The sequence below is a fragment of the Micromys minutus genome, assembly GCF_963924665.1.
Source record: "Micromys minutus genome assembly, chromosome: 3".
Taxonomy (NCBI): domain Eukaryota; kingdom Metazoa; phylum Chordata; class Mammalia; order Rodentia; family Muridae; genus Micromys; species Micromys minutus.
Genome location: NC_137972.1, coordinates 26301922 through 26323537, shown reverse-complemented (window position 1 = coordinate 26323537; position 21616 = coordinate 26301922). Strand labels below are relative to the sequence as shown.

Sequence of the window (21616 nt, the reverse complement as noted above, 5' to 3'; positions counted from 1 at the left end):
AATAAATAAATAAATAATAAATAAATAAATGCCATGGAAACCCACTACCTTAGCTGTGTCTGTGTTACCTGGAAAGGTCTGACAGAAGAGGCCCAACTCAAATGCCAGCAGTAGCACCTTAGGTTCTAGCAGCTCAGAGCAGTGCCCCAGGGTAAAAAGGCAGATGTCAACCTCGCCTGCTCTCACCTTCTAAAAATATAGAGGAGGCATGGGCCCTGCTTGTCAACACACAGATATCCAGTTGCTCCCTGTACGGTCCCTGTCTGCCACCTAGCACCTGCTCCCTTGGGCCTCTTACTTGACAACTAACTTGGGTCTCAGATGAAAGCTGGGTACCAGCATTTGTCTCCGAGTGTGGACCCACTGTGGCCAGCTGTTCCACAGTCCTGATGCCAAGCTCTCCCTGCCGTGATGGGCCATGCCCTCAAACTGTTAACCAGGACACAGCCTTCCTCCTTTAAATTGTTCCTCATCAGGTATTTGGTCAACAAGAAAAGTAACCATGTAATGCAATATGGGAGCTTGGCAGAGCATGTGTCCAGTACACACTAGGTATAATTCTCAGTACCAACCAATAAATAAACCAACAAACAGAGAGGGAAAAAAAAGGAATAAAGGAATCTGTTGGTGGAGGTTGGAGAGGTTGCTCAGTGGTTAAGTGTTCTTTCAGAGGACCCTGGGTTCAATTCCCAGCACTCACATGGTTCCTCGTAGCTGTCTGAAACTCAAGTTCTAGAACATCCAGTGCCTCTTCTGGTCTCCAAAGGCACCAGATATATATGTGGTGCATAGATGTACACTGAGGCAAACACTTATACACATGAAATAATAAAATTAAAAAAAAAATTATCATAGTCACAACCTAAAGATAAGACTTACAGTTCCATCCATATCCTATCAGACTTACATATATATATAAATATATGTGTTTATAAATAGGATGACACCATCACTCTTTGTAATATTAGTATCCCCTTTTTAGGAGAGGTCCCAAGTCACATGGCAACTAAGGAGCAGTTGCTGAGTCCCAACTCACGTGTCCTGAATGTCCACGACCTTCAAATGGGCTAGAGGTCAAACTCCAAATAAGCTAGCAGGACATACGAATGAAAAAAAAAAAAAACCCAGCCAAAGAAGGGCTAGCTCTCACATGCAAGCCTAAACCTTTCTTGGTGTCCCAAAGTCGAGCCTGAGGAGCTGGGCTTGCCCAGGTGCTCAAGAGTTCTCTCAGACAAATTGGGCCATGGTCTTACAGGAAAGCCATGAAGTGATGGAGGCAGCTGTCAAGCCGAAGGCTTGAGGAAGCAGGTGCTAGGTGGCCGACAGGGACCGTACAGCGAGCAACTGGATAGCTGTGTGGTGACAAGGAGGGCTCATGCCTGCTCTGTATTTTTAGAAGGTGAGGGCAGGCGAGGTTGACATCTGACTCCTTACTCTGGGGCACTGCCTTGGGCTTCAGAAAAGCTTGTGGCCAGGACAATGCCAGTGAGGGGGGAGATCAGCATGTACTAGTGAACATCCATCCATCCATCCATCCATCCATCCATCCATCCACCCATCTACTCCTAGTGTACATACTGGGCAATCACTGCGCTGGGCACTAGAGGACTGACTTCCCCAGAGCTCCAGCCTTCCAGGACCAGGGCAAAATATCAAGAGCTGTGAATGGCAGATAGAGTAACACAAAGGTTAGGGGGTTGGAACTCTGGCCTAGGGCAGACCTGGACTCAAATCTCGACTCTTCTACCTCTCAGCCATCTGACCTTGGGCAAGCTGATCTCCCAAACCAAGATCCCCTCAGAGGGTTTTGATGAAAGATGGATAAACAGATGCATGTGAAGAATTTGAAAGAACATAATGCACCAGGTGTGGTGGCGTATGACTACTTGAGAGGCAGAGGCAGGAGAATCTCTGCATTCGAGGCCAGTCTGGTCTATAGAGCAAGTTTCAGGACAGCCAGAGCTACACAGAGAAACCCTGTCTCATAAAACAAAAACAAAGAAAAAAGAAAAGAAACAACAAAGAAACACAGAAAGAAGAAGGAAACAAAATAACATTAAGTCAGTAAGGGTATTGGAGAGGGGCAAGACAGATAATCAGGTAAAAGCTCTTGCCACTGGAGCCAACTGATATAAGTTCAGTCTTGTGACCCACATTCCATGCCCCTTCCAGAGGACTCAAGTTTGTTTCCTTGCACCCACATCCACTCATAACTCCAGTTCCAGGGAATCTGATAACCTTTTCTGGCTTCTGAGGATACCGACCATGCACTTGGTACATAGACATACATGAACACAAACTCATACACACACACACATTTTTTTAAAGAGGCCACGGTCAAGTCAGGCATGGAAGTACATGCCTATAATTCCAGTTCCCCAGGAGGGAGAGGCAGGAAGTCTGTTGAGGAATTCAAGGCCACCTAGGTTGCAGTCCTGGTGAATACCTATAGCCCAGGACTTGCAAGGTTGGAGGAGGATTAGGAGTTCAAGGTCATCCTCAATGACTGAAAGGCAACAAGAGTCTTGGGCTGAGTACGTAGCTCAGTTCCATGGGTGGGAAGCGTTGCCTCCTCCGGTGCACAAGTTTTCATCTTAGTCCCCAAGTCTGGAGAAAGACAGAGAATCTGCTGTTTGCCAGAGCCTAATGCTGGGCCGATTCCTGTGGGATCCCTAGACCTTGGTTAAGAAGCTCTGTTAGCTACTTTGTTATGGGTTTGCTAAATCCAGACCTACCCTGGCTTCTGGTGAGAAGGAAATCTTTCAGAGAAAGGTTCCTTCCAGCCATCCATCAGAAGCAGAGAAGCAGTAAGGCTTTGTGGGGGCCGGAGATCGCCCAGGTGAGACAGGGCCGGCAGGTTTAAGTCAGACCCCTGGTTCCACACAGAACTCTGCCACCGCTTCCTTGCTTGTTCCCCCTTGGTTTGCTTCAGCTTTGTCTGCATCGAAGGTACTGCACAGAGTGTGGGGTGGGCTCAGTGACTGTGTTCTATCTCACGGTGGCATTTGGGATCCTGAGCGCTTCCATGTGAGGTCTCCAAATGAGGCTGGGAGAGGAAGGAGTAAGTACTGGGTGAGAACGAAGCACCACAGCTAGGTGTACCAAGATGGCACAGTCCTGCTGACTGGCGCTGGCAAGCCAATCAAAAGGGGCCCCTTCAGGACTGTCATCACCCCAGATTTGAGCCTGGGGACTCAGTGCTCCCAGCATCCTTGCTGTTTTAGGAGATTAGGGGGGTAGGAATATGTGGCAGACAGGAACCTTCACTCCATCCTAGATGTCTGCGTATGATAGGAGCTGGAGATGTATTTATTGAACTGGACTGAATAGGCAGACATCTTGGCAGGCTCTGTCCGGGTTGGGTGGGGTGGGAAATTCAGCACCTTCCCCTTTTCCCACCTAGCTGTCAGATACCATCTCCTGCATGGGGCCCTTCTCACCTGGACTGCAGCCAGAAACTGTTAGTACTTCTTGTTCTAATTGCCTTATGTTCCAAGCAAAGAATTCTCTCACCTTTTGAAATGTATGTTCTACTGGGGACACTAAACTCACTCTCACCCTGGTGCGCCGTGTTGACTTTCGGCTCCATAGCTAACTTCTGGATTTGTTGTTGTTTGAAGACAAAGCCATGCTTTCCTTCCTTTCTTTCTTCTTCTTCTTCTTTTTTTTTTTCTCTTGCTTATTTATTTTTGTGTTCTACATTTAGACTTCTATCTGGAGTTAGCGTCTCCATGACAGTTTGGCAGTAGATGTGGATTGCTCAGATGAACTGAGGCGGGGGAGCATTTTTCCAGCAGCCATGATGCCTTAGCTCTGGTGTGGTTGAGAAGATGAAAAGAAGGGGCCTCAGGCTCTGAGGCAAGGCAATGGCGTGCTGTAATGTGCTGTAATGGTATCGAGGACAGAAGCTGCCAGAGCACACTGGTTTCTGGGATAAAATGACACCCGGGCTCTGTGTCATTGGTTTTTCTGTGGGAAAACCTAGAAATACTATGTTAAAATGCTCTAGACTGGTCCTTTGAGGGTTTGTTTGGTTAGTCTTGGAGGCAAGGTCTCACTCTTGAAGCCCAGTTTGAACTGGAACACCCTGTGTAGCCCAGGCTAGCCTTATGAAGTCCTCTTACCTCAGCTTCCTAAATACTGAGATTGAAGGTGTGAGCCACAATACTGGGTGGGCCATTTGAGGCTTGTGAAACCTGGGTGTAGTGGCTTAATGACGCAGGTCCCAGAGCCTGCCTGGGCTCAAATCCCAACAACTCTAACACTTAAAAGCTGGGTGATCCTGGGCAACATTCAATAACTGTTCTGACTCTTGGTTTTCTGAAAGAAAGAAAGAAGTGCTATTAAATGAATTAAAAGGCAAAACCAACATGAAAGTGGGCAACACAGGTCGTAGAAGGAGGCTTCCAGGGCAGGTAGGGATAAGGCAGTGTGTTAGGGAAGGATGAAGAGAGTGGAAGCATATGGCCCATGGAGGTGCGGCGAGGCCTGGGGGCCCATGTTGGGAATCCCTTCCCCTTGAGGGACCAGTCACATGACAGTACATATAGTTCAGAATAGAGGTTATTCAGATCATGGGAGAGTTAAGAGGATAGTAGAGGCAGAGAGAGAGAAGAAGAAGAGGAGTAGAGGAGAAGAGGTTGGCTATGAGCACATGGGGGGGGAGGGAAAGGGAAGAGGAGGGGTAAAGGGGGAGAGCATGGCTGCAAGAGGCCTAGAGAGGCAAGAGAGAGAGGAGGGGGCAAGCAGCCCCTTTTATAGTGTCAGGTCACTGGGGTGGAGCATACCCAGCTACTGCCAGGTAACTGAGGGGTGGGGTTTACAGAATCCCAACACAGTGGGTCTCAGACCCAACTTTACACTGATATCACCTGCGCTCATCTGATTCAGCCATGAAACCGGAGAACCTGTCTATTCATCCCCCACCCTTGTTGGGGAAGGGAAGTGGTCTGTCACCAAGCCACACCTCTGGCCCAGCTCCTTCATCATGGTGCGCCCCCAGCTGCCTCTCTCTGCTTCTCCGTCAAATCCACACACGTGGAGAACCTCATTCAAGAGGGCAGGCTTAAGCACTTCCATATGGGCACACAGCCCTTAGGATCTGCCGGCTTTGGGCAGTTAATTTCTTGGAACTTCGGTTCTTTCACTTACAAATTTGTAACTAGTTCCACTGTTAGAGCTGTACCCCGCAGGCAGCATTGTCTTTGACTATTACTCTTTCCGTGTTAACTCTTTTACTTGGCTCTGAAAACTTGGATCGACAGAGCAGCAGATCGGCAGAGGTGGGCTGGGTGAGTCTGGAGAATATTGCTTTGGGGGAAAACTTCAGAGCCGAAGTGAACTCCAGAGCTAAATGCCAAATGGGTCTGGAAACCTCAGAGCAAAGTTCTGACCCAGAAAGTGGTCTGGTCTGGGGCGAGCACTTGGGGAGAGCAGATAGATCCTTGGGCAGTTTGTGTGTGGTAAATCCACGGTTAACTGCGCTCTGAGTAGTCTTTCCTAAAGGCCGCTGGCAAAGTTCTGTTTGCAGGGGAGGTGGACAAGCTCCCGGGAAAGAGTAAGCAGGCCACGCAGAGTTCTCCCACGCAGGCCCTCCCTTGCAGTAGTCTCCCCTGCACATTCTGCCTCCTCTAGTGGACGACCAACCCTGTTGGCCCCTTGTACTTCTTCCTCGGGTTTCAGAGGATTCCGGCCAGGGGGAGCTGAGCTAACCTGATCCTCTCTGAGCTGTTTCCTGACCTCCCCTGCTGGACAACCGCAGCACCGCAGCCCTTCCCCCCCCCTCCGAAGGCCACGCCCCTCATCTTTGATGTTGCAGGGGCCGGGCCTCGGGCCTGGGGTAAGAGCTGGAGCCTCCCAATGGCTCTGAACCCAAGACTGGTGGAGCGTTCAGGGCCAGTCAGGGATTATCACCCAGAATAACGCGCAAAAGACACCCCGCCCTACTGCGGATTAGAGGCTGTTGATTTTTGAGGGCAAGACCGGTGCTCTTGGCATGGAAGGCTAAGGGAGGCACAGTGGCGGCATGGGGTCTGCCCCAAACAGAGAGCCGCAGGAATCTGCCTTTTAGTGAGTTTTGGCCTGAAGCTAGTGACAGTACCAGGCCTGTCAGCCCCTCATGAGGATCATAGCTGAGTGGAGTCCAGGAGAGAAAAGACAGTTCTTAGGGGTGGAGCAGGTTTTCCAACATACGTCCCAAGCGACTCCCCTGTCCCGGAAGTTATGCCTCACCATAAAGCTCTTTTCTTTAGTATATTTGTGGGAAAGCACTGTGTATTTGAGACACTTAAGTTCCTTCAACAACATCCTAGCACTAAACACAAGCAAGGCACTGAGCTTGGGAATCGTGCAACCCAAGAATATGCAAGAGAGGGTCTAAAGGGTAGAGATAATAGTTGAGCATGATGGTACAACCTAAGTTCAAGATCAGCTGGGCTATGCAGTGAGACCTTATCCCAAAAGGGTAGGGAAGAGAGCAGAAGAGGGAACCATCTAGAGGCTTAAAGAAGACCAAAGGCCAGTACAGACAGGGGAGCAGAGCCTGTACCCAGGGAAAGGGTCTAGTAGAGAGGGGACACTTCTCCTAGGGGCATAGGGCAGACAGACCTCCAGAACAGGCAAGAAGGGTGGAGTATGTTCAGGGAACAGTGACTAATGTGTGCCACTGCTTCTCAGCATCCTGCTTGGGGCACAGGCAGAGCCTTTAAAACGGTTAGCTGTTAGCCCGCCCCATGGGGAAGGGTGGGGAGAAGAGTAGGAGACAGGCTGGAGAGATGAACAGCCCAGAAGGAAGAAGGCTGCAGGCCAAGAGCAGGAGCAGGGACCCTGGATATACAGTGTCATCAGACTTGGGTGAACATTTCCTTTCTTGGGAGACTGTTGTAGTATGGTATGCCCTGGGTGTGGACAGAGTCTGTCCAAGAAGTGGAGAGAGTCATTACAAGACTCTGGGGCTTGTGGAAAAGCTAAATGGTGCTTACACCAAAAGTTAGTCTGGGACAGTTACTGAGTCAGAACAGATTATTTAAAATACCTGTAGGACCATTTGTGGGAGTATAATTCTGAGTTGGGGGTTGTCTGCTTGTCTTTTATATATGTTCAGTATTTCTCAAAGACCTGCTTCCCCCTCCTTCCTCTCTCCCCTTTGATGCTGATGATCAAACCCAAGGCCTCATGAATTATACAAGACAAGCATTCTACAAGGGAGTTTATGCCCTAGCTGCACACAACAAACAGGACAAGTGTTCTCATCTCACAGAAGAAGACACTGAGGTTGACCAGTTCTCCCAGATGCTTCTGTTCCCTTTTAACATTTTTGAATCTAACATTGGTCTTGGACTCAAATTCAGGTCTCTGTTCTCTCTGCCTACAACAGTGTGGGGGTTGAGGACACGGTCCTGGAAGACTCTGGAAAGTCTGAAACAAGCTTCCCGGGGGCTAAGGGCTAGACTTTATTGAGCAGTATGCCCTTAATAGATTATTGGATTGCCATCCTTTATCTCAAAAACCGCATAGGGTTCGTTGTTTTGTTTCCTTCCCAAGTTGTTTTTGCTTTCCTCCTATCTCAGCCTCCTGAGTGCTGGAATTACAGACTTTTGCCACCATGCATTGTTCATATGTTCATCATTAGATCCTAAGTGTGTTTTAGCTTCTGGGACAATGGTAGAGGAGGGGTTAAAATACAGACTCCAGTTCAGAGAGAAGGGCGCTCTGCTGTGTGGTTTGGGGTGAGGTCCTTGGCTCTTGGCATTCTGCTCACTACATGGCAATGGTCTCATCTACTTTGCAGAGCTAAGTGAGGACTAAGCTGACTCATGTCTTGTATAATGCTGTGCCAGATGCCAGAAACATCCCCCATAACCATGAGCTACATGGTTCCAGGATGTTGGAGCTACACAACCACACAGTATGGTGGGCCTACATGGTTTCAGCGTGTATGCAACAGAGTGGGGCAGGCCCATCACTTTCCCAAGCTGGACCCTGATACGGCATCAGAACATCCCAATACCTACTTAAAACCCATTAGTAAAATAATTTTCCTGAGGTTACCATTTAAACAACCACTCTAGGCTGGACCCACCCTTTCCTGGGGTGGAAAATCAGCTTCTGGAAGCCTAGAACTCACCACCAATTTTCCAGGTGCTCTTGGAATTCCTAGGAAGACTACTATTCTGAGGCCGACCTACTCTGTATATAGCCTGGGTTTGAGCTGACACACAGAAGGACTGCCTGCATGGCTTTTCTCAAAACTGACAGGAGTGACTCATCTGAAGGTCACCAGTGCCTGGGGCTTCATGGGGCAAAGTGATTCACTGTCTCTAGCCTGGTCTGGCCCCACAGCTGCCTGGCCTTAATTCCTCTCAGCGGATATTCTCAAGCCTGAGACTCTCCACCCAGAGAGGGCCCCTCCTCATTCTTAGATGGCTCCGCTAAAAAGAACTCAGCTCCGTACTTGCACAGACAAGAATGGGGTTGGAAGAGCTGGCCTGCTTACACATCAGCTTGATATATCATGGAAGAGACCAGGTCTCCACCTTCAGCTGGGCTCTGAGTATTTAACTTCCATCACACACACACACACACACACACACACACACACACAGACAGACACACACACACACACAGACAGACAGACAGACACACACACACACACACACACACACACTCACCATGAGACAGCATCCCTGTAATCTCGTTTCTAAGAAAAAGCAGAATCAGCGGGTGGACATCATGCTCCCTGATAACCAGAATGTCAATAGACAACGTAACAATGTGTTTACTTTTCTGGTGAGAGAGCCAGTCCCTTCCTGTTCACTTAAACTGTGTAAAGAAGCAAAAAATACAGAATGACAGAGATAAAGGGCTAAATTAAGAAGCTGACTTGAAGGGATGGGAGCCCCGGTCTTGGGGTTGGGTAGGGTCTGGCAAGGAGGCTAAAGGAATTGTAAACTGGAATGGGGAAGGTGAGGGAATTAGGTCTTTGATGTACTCACCCCCTACCTATCCACCCCAATCATAAAACCCACATACTTTAGTCCTGGAGGTACTCTGGGCCCCAGAATGGACCTCTGGGATTACCCCCTATTTCCTCAGCATAACCCCCCCCACACACACACACCATCTACAGCTGCCTTCAGCATAACCACCCCCCCCCTCCCACACACACACCATCTACAGCTGCCTTCATGTTCCTAAGCATCCCTGGCTGGCAGGATTCTCGGAGGCTGTTACACCTTGAACAGAATCTCCTGGACCCCAACCTTGGACTCAGTGTCCCCCTGTTACTGAGTGAGTGTGTAGAATGAAGGAGAGCAGGCCCTGAGTAAGGTCTGAGAGATGACCATTGTGAGATAAATCTCACAATCTCGAATTCTGCTTTTACTTCTAGGAAAGAAGACTCACTCCACCTCCTCACAGCCCAACTCCTCAAGGGGCCTGATTTTTTCCTCCTGTTATACAGATAGGAAACTGAGTACCCACACTCTGGGTAGACCTGAGCCCCAAAGCCAGGAGGCCAAGCTCATGGACCTCCTCCCTAACAGGATTTGAGCTGGATGGGAACTTCCAACCACCTGGTACAGCTCTGCAGACAGGCCCTGGATGCTGTCCCTTGGCCCATGGGAGAGGCCAAGGCAAGTAGGAGCCAGGGATTCTGACTCCATGAAACACGAATGACTCATGCTAAATGGCTCTGCTCCCTGATCCAGCCCACATTCCCGGGCCTTTGTTCTGACCCGCCAGGGCTCCGGCCTTAAAGGGCCAGATCTTCAGAAGCACCACCCTGCCGCCATCTCACGTCCTTCACTTAGCCAGATCCCTGATGGAGTTTCTAGTAGGCTTGGGGCTAGGGAGAAGGATGTTATTCTGTAGGATTTAGAGCAATGAGTGGTTCTCAACCTGTGAGTCAAGACCCCTGTATTGGAAAACATAGATATTTATATTAGGATTCACAACAGTAGCAAAAATTGCAGTTATAAGTAGCAATGGAAATTATTTTATGGTTGGGGGCTCATCACAATATGAGCAACTTGTATTAAAAGGTCAAAGCATTAGGAAGGTTGAGAACCACTGGTTTAGGAGAACAGTGATTCCATCCTCAGGCCCAGCAAGTCGTGGGGGTGGGAGATAGACGTTGAGCAATCTTTTCTCACTTGCAAAGATCCAAAGAGGGAACCCTCTTCAAAGCAGTTTCCTCCCGAGTCTCACAGCAGCTTCCTCTGAGCACACCTTCCTCCTAGGCTGCAGGTCTATTGCAGCCCTCCCACCTGGAGATTCCTCTCTGACCTAGTTTCCTGTTTCTTTGTTATGCTATCTTTCTGTGTGGCTCAGAATGGCTTTAAATTCAAAATCCTCCTGCCTCAGCCTCCCATATGTTGACATTACAGGCAATGGCACCAGGTTCAGCTAGCACTGGCCTTCTTTAACTGTGCCTTAACAATTGTGTCTGGTAGGTTCTAGGCTATCCACGTGTGTGTGTGTTCAGGCTCTGGCCTTCAGGTTCCACAATTCTGTCCAGCCATACGGTGGCGGCGGAGCACTTCCTTGGGACTGGAGTATCATCCTGACACCCAAGCCTCGTCTTTGAACCTCACACGCCACCCTGTGGACACAGGAAATCTGGCCTTTAGGAGAGTAGCTCAGCTAAGAGCAAAAGGGAAGCGAGAGCTGAGCTGACGTCAGAGAGGCCTACACCTCCTAAACCCACATCCTCTGTAAAACAGGTCCTTCAAAGCAACATCAACAAAAGGTAGAGAGGCTGGAGGTGGAGCTCGGTGGCAGAATGCATGGAGTGCGTGTGTGAAAGAAAGCCTGGTAACACACAACACAAACCCACACAGATACACATGTAGGCATGAGAGAGATTAAAATTGAGATTATAACACTTTTTTTTATAGATTGGAAAAGATCAGTTTCCCAGTTTCTTACCCCTTTCAGTACTCCCTAATCCTCTGAGCCCCACCTACAGCCAATGTTAAACACCTGGTTAGAGGTTTGAGTTAAGGCTCTCCCCCTGAGAATTTTTAGAGGTAGCCCAGTCTATCAACTCTTGAACCAGGAGTGAGCTGCTTGTGGAAGGAGGAGCAAGGTCCTGAAGGATGCTAAGGAGGGGCTTGAGAGGGGATAGAAAACAGGTCAAGGGTGGGGGGCTGGTGGGTTGGGGGTTGGAGGGGCAGCCCATAGGAAAATGCTATCAGGTGAGCCATCCTAGTGTTCTTAGAGTGACTCAGAACAGGCCTTAATCAAATGAGCCAGAACCGTAGCCTTGTGTCCGATGGAACCATTGGCCTTTGTGGGGTTAGTCAGGAGATCCTTGGCTTTTAACTAACCTGACCTCACTCGGACACTTTCTTGGAAGTCATTTCTAAAGGCTGTGGGTAGGGGTATGGCTTTTCAGGTTCAACACACACACACACACACACACACACACACACACACTCTGTCACCCCCTCCTCAGCCTCAGCACTAGCTGCAAGACAGGCCCTAGAAAAATCTAGTGGGGGGGGGGGAACTCAGAGAAAGACAGGATTAACCAATGTCTCCAGGCCTCTTTCCCATCATTCTCTAGGCTCTGAACCCTACCTAGTCTGATTCCTGAGGAGGCAGGATGTATAAGCCCAGAGTGGCCTCAAACTTATATAACAGAGTGGGGACTTTGAACTTTTTCTTTTCTCTAGGATGTTGGGGTTTGTTTGTTTGTTTTTAAGATTAGCAGGACATAGTGGCCCATGCTGTCAATCCCAGCACCTCAGAGGCAAAGGCAGACTGATTTCTGTGACTTTGAGGCCTATGTAGCTAGTTCCAAGTTAGCAGAGGCTACCCCCTGTCTCTGAATAAATAAATAAAACTTATATAACACATGTAATATACATAATGTGACTGAGTGGTCTGTCTGTCTGCATGTATGTATGCATGCATGTATGTATGTATATATGTATGTAAGTGTGCATGTATGTATGCATGTAAGTGTGCCATGTACTGCAGGTTCTCAGGGACTCTGGAAGAGAGTACTACATCCCCCGGTTCTGAAGTTAGAGGTGGCTGTGAGCCACCTGTGTTGGCTGTGTACCAAACCTGTGTCTTCTGCAAAAGCAGCAAGTGCTCTTAACAGCTATAAGCATTTCTCCAACTCTGGAGTTTGCTTTTCATTTTCAGTTTTTAGTTTTGAGGGCTCCAATCGACTTTATCATCCTGTAAATATAAAATTCATGAGGTGCTTTACCATTAAGATGTCCTCCCACTTGTCAAGGACTTCCAGCCTTGAAACAGCTCTGGGCGCAGCCTCACAGCCGTGGAGTTTCCCGTCCTTCCCCAGGCGGCTTCTAGCAGTTCTAGTTATTGATACAATGTTGTCAGCCATGGCTACAAAGCGAATCTTGTCACTAGAAGATCGCAGCACAGGAAGGGAGAGAGAAGCCTGCTGGGGGGTGGGGGAACAAAGGCTTCCTCCTCATCCCTTGAAAACAGAAGCCAGAAATCCAAGGGGGCTGTTCTAGCTCAGGGGTTTTGAGAGGCACTCCCTCACCTCAGGACTTTATTAATTTATTTTCTATCAGTTGTGAGTAGGGTACTATTTTAACCCCTAGGTGATGACTTCAAATGTATTCTTGCATAGCTCAGGGAAGGGCTAAAAGTTATATTTTTAGCTAGGGCCACCCAAATGTTCAAATAAAACATATTTGAATATTGTATAGGTTAACTAAAATTTCGTGGATGGGGGGATGTGTATCCTTGTGGAGGTCAGAGTTCAGAGCTGGGTGTTTTCACAGGCACTCTTCACTTTGAGACAATCTCTCAGCAAACCCGGAGTTCCCAGACTGAGCAGGTCGGCTGCAGACTCCAGAATCCACCCATCTCCGCTCCCCTGTGCCTGGCTGTCGTGTGAGCATGCCACTCTGAACTCAGGTCTTCACGCTTGCAGCTCCTCAAGCTTGACTTGATCTTCCTGTCTCTACCTCTGGAGAATGCTAGTGGGAGACTACAGCAAGAGAGTCCCTGGTATGGCCCTCTCTTCCTATCTGCCCACTTCCCAGGGACTCTGTCTGACTCTGAGTCTCTTATGGCCTCTTCTTGTCCAACAAGCTCTTACTGAAGGACTGGCTCAACCAGCTCAAGACCAGATTGGCACAGGCTACTCAACAGTTGCTGGCAATCCAAGCATTCTTTCTTTAAACTGACCAAACCTAAATTAGAGGAGAAAACCTTTTTAGCTCTCCAGAAGAGACTGGATTATTATTTTTTCTTTTCCTTTAGTCCCCTTGCTTTGGGGAGGGTCTCTCTCTTTCTCATGTGTCTGCTTTTTGTGTGCGTTTCTTCACCTTCAATAAACAACCTTCTTCAACTGCTGATCCTATCTGCTGCTGTGTGGAGTTTGAGATTTCTCTGCTGCTCCATGCCGTTCTCAAGGTTTGTCCTGCCTTTTAATTTGGTAATTGGCAGAGAAAACACAACCAGTCAAGACCCCCTGTCTGTATATCATTAGGGCTACACTGTGTGTCACCAGCATCCATTTGTGTTGTCCTGGGGGATCGGATCCAGGGCTTTATGGATGCTAGGTAAGCAGTCTACCAAATGAACCACACCTTGAGTCTGATTTTGATGGTCATGAAAAATGACTGGTGATCAGGGTCCAATGTGAGCAGCTTGCATCACAGCTGGTGTAGAACAGGGGTGAGTGGGTAGTGACTGTCTCCTCTAACTTTGGGGGTACTCACTCAGTTTCACTTCCTGGCAGACATGCTCAATCTACATTTAATATGGAGTCCCTGTGACTCTCCAGTTTCATCCCCTAGCCAAGGTGTACACCTGATTTCCCCATCTCCTCTGCATCCCTACCCTACCTAAAGCTGGAGTGCACACTCAGAGGCTAAAGCTGAAAGATGGTGAATTTGAACTGTGACTGGGCTAAAAATAACCACACACACACACACACACACACACACACCAAACCAGAGCAAACCCAAAACAAAAATGGGGAGGGGTTGGATTTGTGTGCAGCTTTTTGTTTCTTTGTTGAAGGAGGGTTACTTTGTATGTAGTCCAGACTAGCCTTGAATTTCAAGAGAGTCTACACATGAACCACCATGTTCTACTCCAAAAAGACTGCTAGGGTATCTTGGAAATACTTATTAGTGTCTATTTAAAAAGTTTCATTGTGTGTCCACGTGCATGTTATGGTGCGTGTGTAGGTGTCAGGATGGCCTGAATATAGGTGTCAGGACCGTTTTGAGGAGTGGGAACCCCCAGTTCCAGGCATCGAGCTCAGGTCCTCAGACTTCAAGCAACAAGCATGATTACCTGTCGAGCCATCTAGCCAGTCGCATTTGTTCTGAGATACAATTTAGCCCAGGCTATCCTTATATGTGGTATTTGTCCTGTCTCTGCTTTTCAAGTGCTGGGATTCCAGATGTGAGCTACCACAGCTGGTTCCTTTAAAGCCCAAAGCTTCTGATTAAATGGGCTTCTCTGTCTCAAAAGACCTTGGTATAATTAATTACTTGGGTAATGTGAAGATGTGAAGGGGTGGGAATAATTTACTAGAGTTATGCTGAGTAGAAGAAAACACCCAAACTCCCTGAAACTTGTCTCTCTCATCCACCATCTGTCCCAGTCCACACACCTACAGTCTGTCCACCCACCCACTCAGTGATCTCTCCACAGCCCACCCCCACACACACACTACATTCTGGAGATTGATTACAGGCTGTCAGGCTTTGCAGCAAGTACTTTTAGCCACCTCACTGGTCCTTGGGTTTTGAGACAGGGTCTCATGTAGCTCAGGCTAGCCTCAAATACCTGCTTCTCTCACCTCTGCCTTCCTATTCCAGGATTACAGGTGGCTGCCACCATGCCCTGTAAGATCACATCACTTAGAGTCTTCCTGCTTCTGGCCTCTTTCTAGCTCCATCTACCACGAGTGGATCTATATTGATCTCCCAAGTACTCTCGAGTGACCACAGAGGTCCTAATACCCCCCTCTGGGATATTAGAATTATTGAGAACAAGAAATTGATTTTATATCTCAAAAGTAATTTTATTTAGCAGGGCAGTGGTGGTGCATGCCTTTAATCCCATCCCTGAGGGTTAGGGTAAAGCAGGCAAATCTCAGAGTTCAAGGCCAGGCAAGGCTATACAGAGCAACTCTGCCTTGAAAAACAAAAACAAACCCAAATTATTTAAAAACACTTTTTAAGCTTAATTATTTCAGCAATGGCAGGAGTTGAAACCATAGCCCAAGGCATGCTGGGAAGCACTATAAACTGAGCTACATCTCCAGTCTCCCCAAATTTTAAAGTTAAGAGCTTTCAACTAACATGCATTGCTGCACCCATATGTTTTCTAACAGCAGGAAGCTCTCTTGACCCAGGTACTGGTGACGTAGGTACCAGGTGAGGTGGGGCTGGACCGTCTGGAGGAGGTGTCATTTCCATTTCAGCCAAGTCTCAGATCTCCTTGTGTTGTGTCTTCCTCTGAACAGTGAAACAGATACGGCAGTGCTGCGCTAGTTAATGCAGAGGTTGGTGGTCCATAGAGGTCCCACCCACTAATCTGTCCACCCCCCCCCCCAGCCCATCCACTACTCACCTCCTCATCCACCGAACTTTCACTGGTTTCAGGTCATAAGCTGAGCAGGGAGGCTGTCACTGTCACCTAAGAGGACATTTCATTGCCTCTGGGAAGGGTACTACAACCCCTGTCTTCTTCACAGTCCCTCACAGCCCCTTTACCAGATTCTCCTCTCTTGCAGCACGCACCTGGAAGGAACCAGCGCATCAACCTGAACCATTATGCCACCAAGAAGAGTGTGGCAGAGAGCATGCTGGATGTGGCGCTCTTTATGTCCAATGCTACGCGGCTGAAGTCAGTGCTGGAGCAAGGGCCATTCTCGCAGTACTACGCCACCCTCCTCACCCTCATCAGTGTTTCTCTGCTCCTGCAAGTGGTCATTGGCATCCTTCTTGTGGTCATCGGTAAGGAGCCCGGCCTGGAGTCAGGCGTTCTCCCTTGGCGCCCCCTGGTGGTAGGAAAGGCTCCTGTATCTCGTGTGAAACTTCCCAGCCATTTGCTAAGAGGTGTTCCGCCTCTAAGGCTAGCAACGGATCCTACACTAAGGGCGCCCCTTATCTTTTCATATCCCATGGGTGGGCACTCCTCAACAGCCGATTAATGACTGACCCTGCTAGCTAGTAGCAGTCTCTTATGTCTGCCGTATTGTAAGCGCACCTCCCCTTGTAGATGAGGTTTTTGCTCCCAATGTCCATTCTATGAGTCATCATGTAGATGCTTCATGTGTTAGAAGACTCAAACACACTTCAGTCCAGTGACTTCATTTCTTCCTGGTAGTTCTCCAAAGCCAGGTTGCCTCCAAATTCATGGGTGGGAAGAGGGAAGCTCCAGGCTTTGGCCCCACTAGATTGACCCTTACCCACCAACCATTCACCACCACCCAACCCACCCCAATCTTGTCTCTACAGCCAGGCTGAACCTGAACCAGGTAGAAAATCAGTGGCGTTTAAACCAGCTCAACAATGCTGCCACTACCTTGGTCTTCATAACGGTGGTCATCAACATTTTTATCACTGCTTTCGGGGCACACAAGACGGGCTCCATGGCTGCCAGGACCTCCAGCAATCCTATTTAATGTCTGCCTAGGTCCCAGGTGAGGTGGAAGCCCAGAGGACCTCTGATCCAAGGGTTCTGGAGGTCAGAATATGTGGGCTCCCCTTCTCCCACACCAAGGGGGAAGGTCTATAGGCCTGTGGGCAAGGGAGTCCTTGAAGAGCCTCCCCCCCAGCAAACACATGATGGGGGATGGGCTATATGTATAAATCTCCCATAATACATGTACCATGAATGCTGTGTTATATCCATGAGCCATGGAGGTACCTGCAACCTTGAGTGATAGATTATAGGCGTAAGCCTACACACGCACACTGAGTGTTGGTGCGCAAGTGTCAGCACGGGCCTCACACAGGACATGCACCATGAGTGACGTGTTGCAGGCTTGAGCCTCCCACAGCAAATTAGTCATGAGGGACACAGGTGTCAGCCTTCATCACTATGTGTACCCGAGTGCTGGGTTTGAGGTCCTTGTCTCCCATGGTACATGTACCATGAGGGGGACTTAGTGAAACCGCCCTGAGACCTTTGCTCTGAAGGGGGTGACTGTCCTTCAGTTCTTTTTTTTTTCCCCAGGCAGTGTCTCTTGTAACCTAAGCTTCCCGTGTAACCAAAGATGACAGGCATGCCACACCCAGCTGTCTTAAAGGCAGACACTTCCACCTGCAGCTTGGGATGGATAGAGGGCCAGTGTGGTTAGTGGCTGCTGTAGCCTGTGGGCAAGAAAAAGATGGAGCTGTGGTTTCTACTTGGTGTTGTCTTACAGCACAGTAGTCAGGCAGGCAATGCTTGCTCCCCTACTATGACATATGAGCCAGCAATGGCATCTACCATGCTCCCTAGGAACAGGCTGCAAACTGCACCGCAGGGCATCGGAATCCATTCTTTACTTACATCTGCTGATGGACTGGGTGCAAGTCCAGTCCAAGGAGCCTCATCTGGCCTCGCCCCTGCATTACCTTTTGTCTGCTTTTCCTGCAGGAGCTGGGTCTAGAGCCACTTTGACCCTGACCTACCAGGCTAACTAGCACTTCCCACAGCCTCCAGGAGAGCTTCAAGGGCAATGAAGATGCCCCTGCCTCTTGCCCACTGCATCCGAGTTAAGGTGTGCCCCTTTACTGGGTAACATAATTGCATCTTGGTCGGGAGGCCTGAGCTCCTTCCAGAGGCAGTAACTCGGTCTGCTAAGGCGACGCCTGCAACCGCCTGCACACTCCAGTTGCACTGCATGCCTTCTCTCCCCTCCAGGCCTCAATGTTCCCTTTGTGCAAAATGGAATCTGTAAAGATATCTGAAAATCCACCAAGTTAGTCTTGCTGTCTTCAGTCCTATGAGTTCTAAACTAGGCTGGTGGGTAGATACCCTCAGCATCCCCATCCTCCAAACGGCTTACTGTTGCCTGTATGGTGACAGAGGTCACTGCGTTCTGGGCTGCCGAATACACACATAGCTTTTTAAAGAATCTACTATAAACATACTCCACTTTTCACTCTGATGGTGTCTCTTAGGTGTGTTCTAATAAGAAAAATGTTTGTGCACGGAGAGATGGCTCAGCGGTTAAGAGCACTGACTGCTCTTCCAGAGGTCCTGAGCTAAACTCCCAGCAATCGCATGGTGGCTCACAGCCATCTGTAATGGGACCCAATGACCTCTTCTGGCATGCATATATATGCAGACAGAGCATCAACATACATGAAACACATTAACCTTTTAAAAATAATTTATTCTTATTTTATGCACATTGGTGTTTTGCTTGCATGTATGACTGTGTGAAGGTGTCAGGTCTCCTGGAACTGGAGTTATAGAGAGCTGTGAGCCACCGTGTGGGTGTTGAGAACTGGAGCAGTTGTTGATCTTAGCTGCTGAGCCATCTCTCCAGCTCTGAAACACATAGATCCTAACAACAAACATACAGATTTTCTGCTGGTGGGAAGGTTAGTGAGCAAAAGCCCTTGCTGCCAAGCCTGAGGAACCCCATATGATGTGGAGGGAGGAGAACCAACCACTGAAAGCTGCCCTTTGACCTCCACTGTGCACTGTGGCATGCATACACCACACATACTCTAAATGAATACATTCAGTGTTTTGGTTTTTTGAGACAAGAGTTACACCATGTAATTCTGTTTGGCCTGGGATTCACTATGTAGACCAGGCTGGATTCAAACTCAAGAGATTCACCTGCCTCTGCCTGAGTGCTGAGATTAAAAGCATGCACCACTAAACCCCAGCTAAGGAAAAAGGGTGTCAGAAGGACTAGAGAGATGGCCGAGTAGTTAAGAGCACTGGCTACTCTGCCAGAAGTTCTGGGTTTAATTCCCAGTACCTACCCAGTGATCTTCAACCACCTGTAACTCAGTTCCAGGGAATCCAACACCCTCTTCTGGCCTCTGTAGGTACCATGCACGCGGGTGGTGCACAGACATGTAGGCACAACACACACACAAAATAAAATCTTGAAAAATTTTGCCTAGGTCATACATAACTAGGAAGGCCAGCTCACACTTGCGAAGCCCTAGTAGGACATCTTCAATTCCCACAGAAAAGATTTTATTTATTTACTTTGACAGTTTCTTGCTAAGCAGCCTAGGTCGGCTGAACTTCCTGTCTCAGCTTCCCAAGTGCTGGGGTTACAGGAGCACTGTTCTAGCTTGTCCTCCTCACCAGGGCAGGGGAGGGCCTTTCTAGTTGAGATCCCAGCCTGAGACCAGTAGACACAGTGAGGACACTGCTGTGCGCTTCCCGAATGCATCACAGAAAGCCTGTTCCTTCTGCTAGCAGGCACCGAACCCAGAGTCAAGGCAGGAGGTAAGGAATGGTCCTTAGTCTGTCATGGAGCAGACAGCTGAGAGACAGCCCTGGCTCTTCCACAACCCTTTCCTACCTCGACTGGGCAAGAAGAAAACAGCCATTTGTTTTCTAAGACCCTGACTTTAATACCCTCCTCTCCCTCCCCACCCACAGCACTTTCCCTTAAGGCAGATGGTAAGGAGGTAACAGAAGTTAAACACAAGGCACTAGACCTGGGAGGGAGGAGATGACCAGGGTTGGGAAGGCCCAGGGACAGAATGGGAGGGCTGCTGCCACTGCCTCTGACCTTCCAGCACAGTGCCCAAAGCTTATGGCTTCAGAGAGAAGCTTGGGCACTTCAGCCGTTAAACTGCAGCCCTAGCCTACTTCCTATGTGCCTTTTCTGAAGAGCAGAGGGCCGGAGGAGGGATGAGGAAAAGCCACAGCCAATAAACAGAACCACCCTGCTCTTCTGATTGCTCAAAAGAAAGGCCCGGTGGACTCCCAGAGGGCCCCACCTTGGATGTGTCACGCTCTGATCCTGGCACCCAGAGCTGACAACGTGGGTCCTGCAGCTCCAAGTGCTGCATTCTCGATTCACAGCATGGAAGTGAGGCTCTGCAGAGTGGTCTTGCGGCATACCCACGAGCCAGTCCTCATAGCAGAAAGACGGTGCCCTGACCCCACCCCACCCCCCTTCACAGATTGAGTTTAATACCCAGCATCCAATGCACCACTGGGAAAGCAGCAGTAGAAAGTCCCCAGCCAGAGTACTGGGATTTTTAGTACAGGTAAGTACGTGACATCAGGTGGACAGGTTACAGGCTACTCTCCTTGAAACTTAGCCATTTTCCAGTTCTTCCTCCCCATACCTCACCCAGTCCGGTTTATCTGAGGGCCACCTTTCACCTCCTATCTCCTCAGGGAGGGAGGTCACGCTCTCTACAGGAGGGCAAGGCCAGGAGGGGACTAGGCTTACAGTACACACATTTTCTTCCCTTTTTGACTCTCTCTGCTGCTTGAGTCTGTCCCTAAATCTTTCTTAAGCAACTGACAGGCTGTTCATGTCACCTTTGGTGACGCTTTCCTATTGTCCCCAGGTTTTACCTGGCAGGACAGCTAGAGAAGGGGCATTTCTCTACTTGTTTCATCTTGCTGGTTCTACAAAGCCCATGTCAGACACTCAGGAGAATGGGCCCACTGCCCGCCCATTCCCACTTGACACCCCCACTGCAGTAGGAAGATGCCACCAGTGTTGGGTTTCCAGCCTAGAGAACCCTCTGTCTGTCCGAGTTGGGTTAATGGCCCGACTGGGTGAAGGCCAGCTATTCAGTAGCCACCAGGAGAGATGTGTGAGCTTAGAAGGCACAGGCTGGGCCTGGAGCTGAAAGTACTCTGCATGAGACCAGCACCTCAGGGTGGGTCTGAGGTCTTCAATGCATAGCTTCACCCCAGACAGTGCTGGGTCTAGACAGAAGTCTTCATTCCCTGTTAAAAAATTACCCACCTTCCCTCCACCCTCCACCCCAAATAAAATCTGTCCCGTTGAAGTTTCTGGTTCACAGTCACTGCTCCCTGTGAGGAGCGCTGGGCTGCAGGAATGCACCTTTGTGGACAAGATAGTATTCTACTCAAGTAGGTGGTGACCTCACTGCCCATCCTCTGCAGCCATTCCATCTGTCAACTCAGTGAGTGGCAGAGGAGCCTTGGCACCCGTCCCTGCATGAAGAGACGGCTCCTGGTAGAGAGGGCAATTAGTGCCGAGGTTTCCATTCCTCAGAGTCACTCCTCGGTGGCGAGCAGGGCACTGGGGTCAACTGCAAGTCAAGGAGCTGTAAGCGGCTGGCCCCGGTGTCACGGCATCTTCATTTGGCGACGGTTCCACATGCCTCGCTTGGAATGGAAGTGATGGAAGAAGTTCCTGAGGGAGAGCCGCTCCACTTCTAGGCCTGCTTGGAGAATCCTGGAGGGGAGAGGGCAGCGTGAGTCAGCAGAAGCCGGCTCACAATGTTACCCAGGCAACAGGCACCCAGGAGCAACTGGGTCCCTAAGGGAACCACTCTTCCCATGTTTGTGAGACCCTGCCTTCCTTTCTCTGGTTGCTTCCCTTAAGCAAGCCAGGTACAGAGGAGCCAGCCTGCTTGGGATGCAGTCCTAGCTGTATGACCCGGAAAGTTGTCTATCAAAGATGCTCTCCCTCTCTCTAAAAGAA

General features: G+C 49.2%; 2 protein-coding genes across 5 annotated transcripts in view; one reads left to right on the top strand and one right to left on the bottom strand.

Moving 5' to 3' along the window:
• NINJ2 (ninjurin 2) overlaps nucleotides 1-17993 on the top strand; it is a 62943-nt gene extending 44950 nt beyond the window's left edge. For all 4 annotated transcript variants that reach the window (XM_080914672.1, XM_080914670.1, XM_080914671.1 and 1 more), the window contains 3 exons: nucleotides 15746-15968; nucleotides 16473-16657; nucleotides 17599-17993. In XM_080914672.1, coding sequence (XP_080770798.1) covers nucleotides 15815-15968; nucleotides 16473-16639 — 321 coding nt within the window. In that variant the 5' untranslated portion in view covers nucleotides 15746-15814 and the 3' untranslated portion in view covers nucleotides 16640-16657; nucleotides 17599-17993. The remainder of the gene's footprint in view (nucleotides 1-15745; nucleotides 15969-16472; nucleotides 16658-17598) is intronic.
• Nucleotides 17994-20209: 2216 nt separating this feature from the next.
• The window catches only part of B4GALNT3 (beta-1,4-N-acetyl-galactosaminyltransferase 3), an 88125-nt gene continuing 86718 nt past the window's right edge, over nucleotides 20210-21616 (bottom strand). Inside the window, exon 20 of the mRNA XM_080915042.1 lies at nucleotides 20210-21367. Within this exon, the coding sequence (XP_080771168.1) occupies nucleotides 21259-21367 (109 nt within the window). The 3' untranslated portion in view covers nucleotides 20210-21258. The remainder of the gene's footprint in view (nucleotides 21368-21616) is intronic.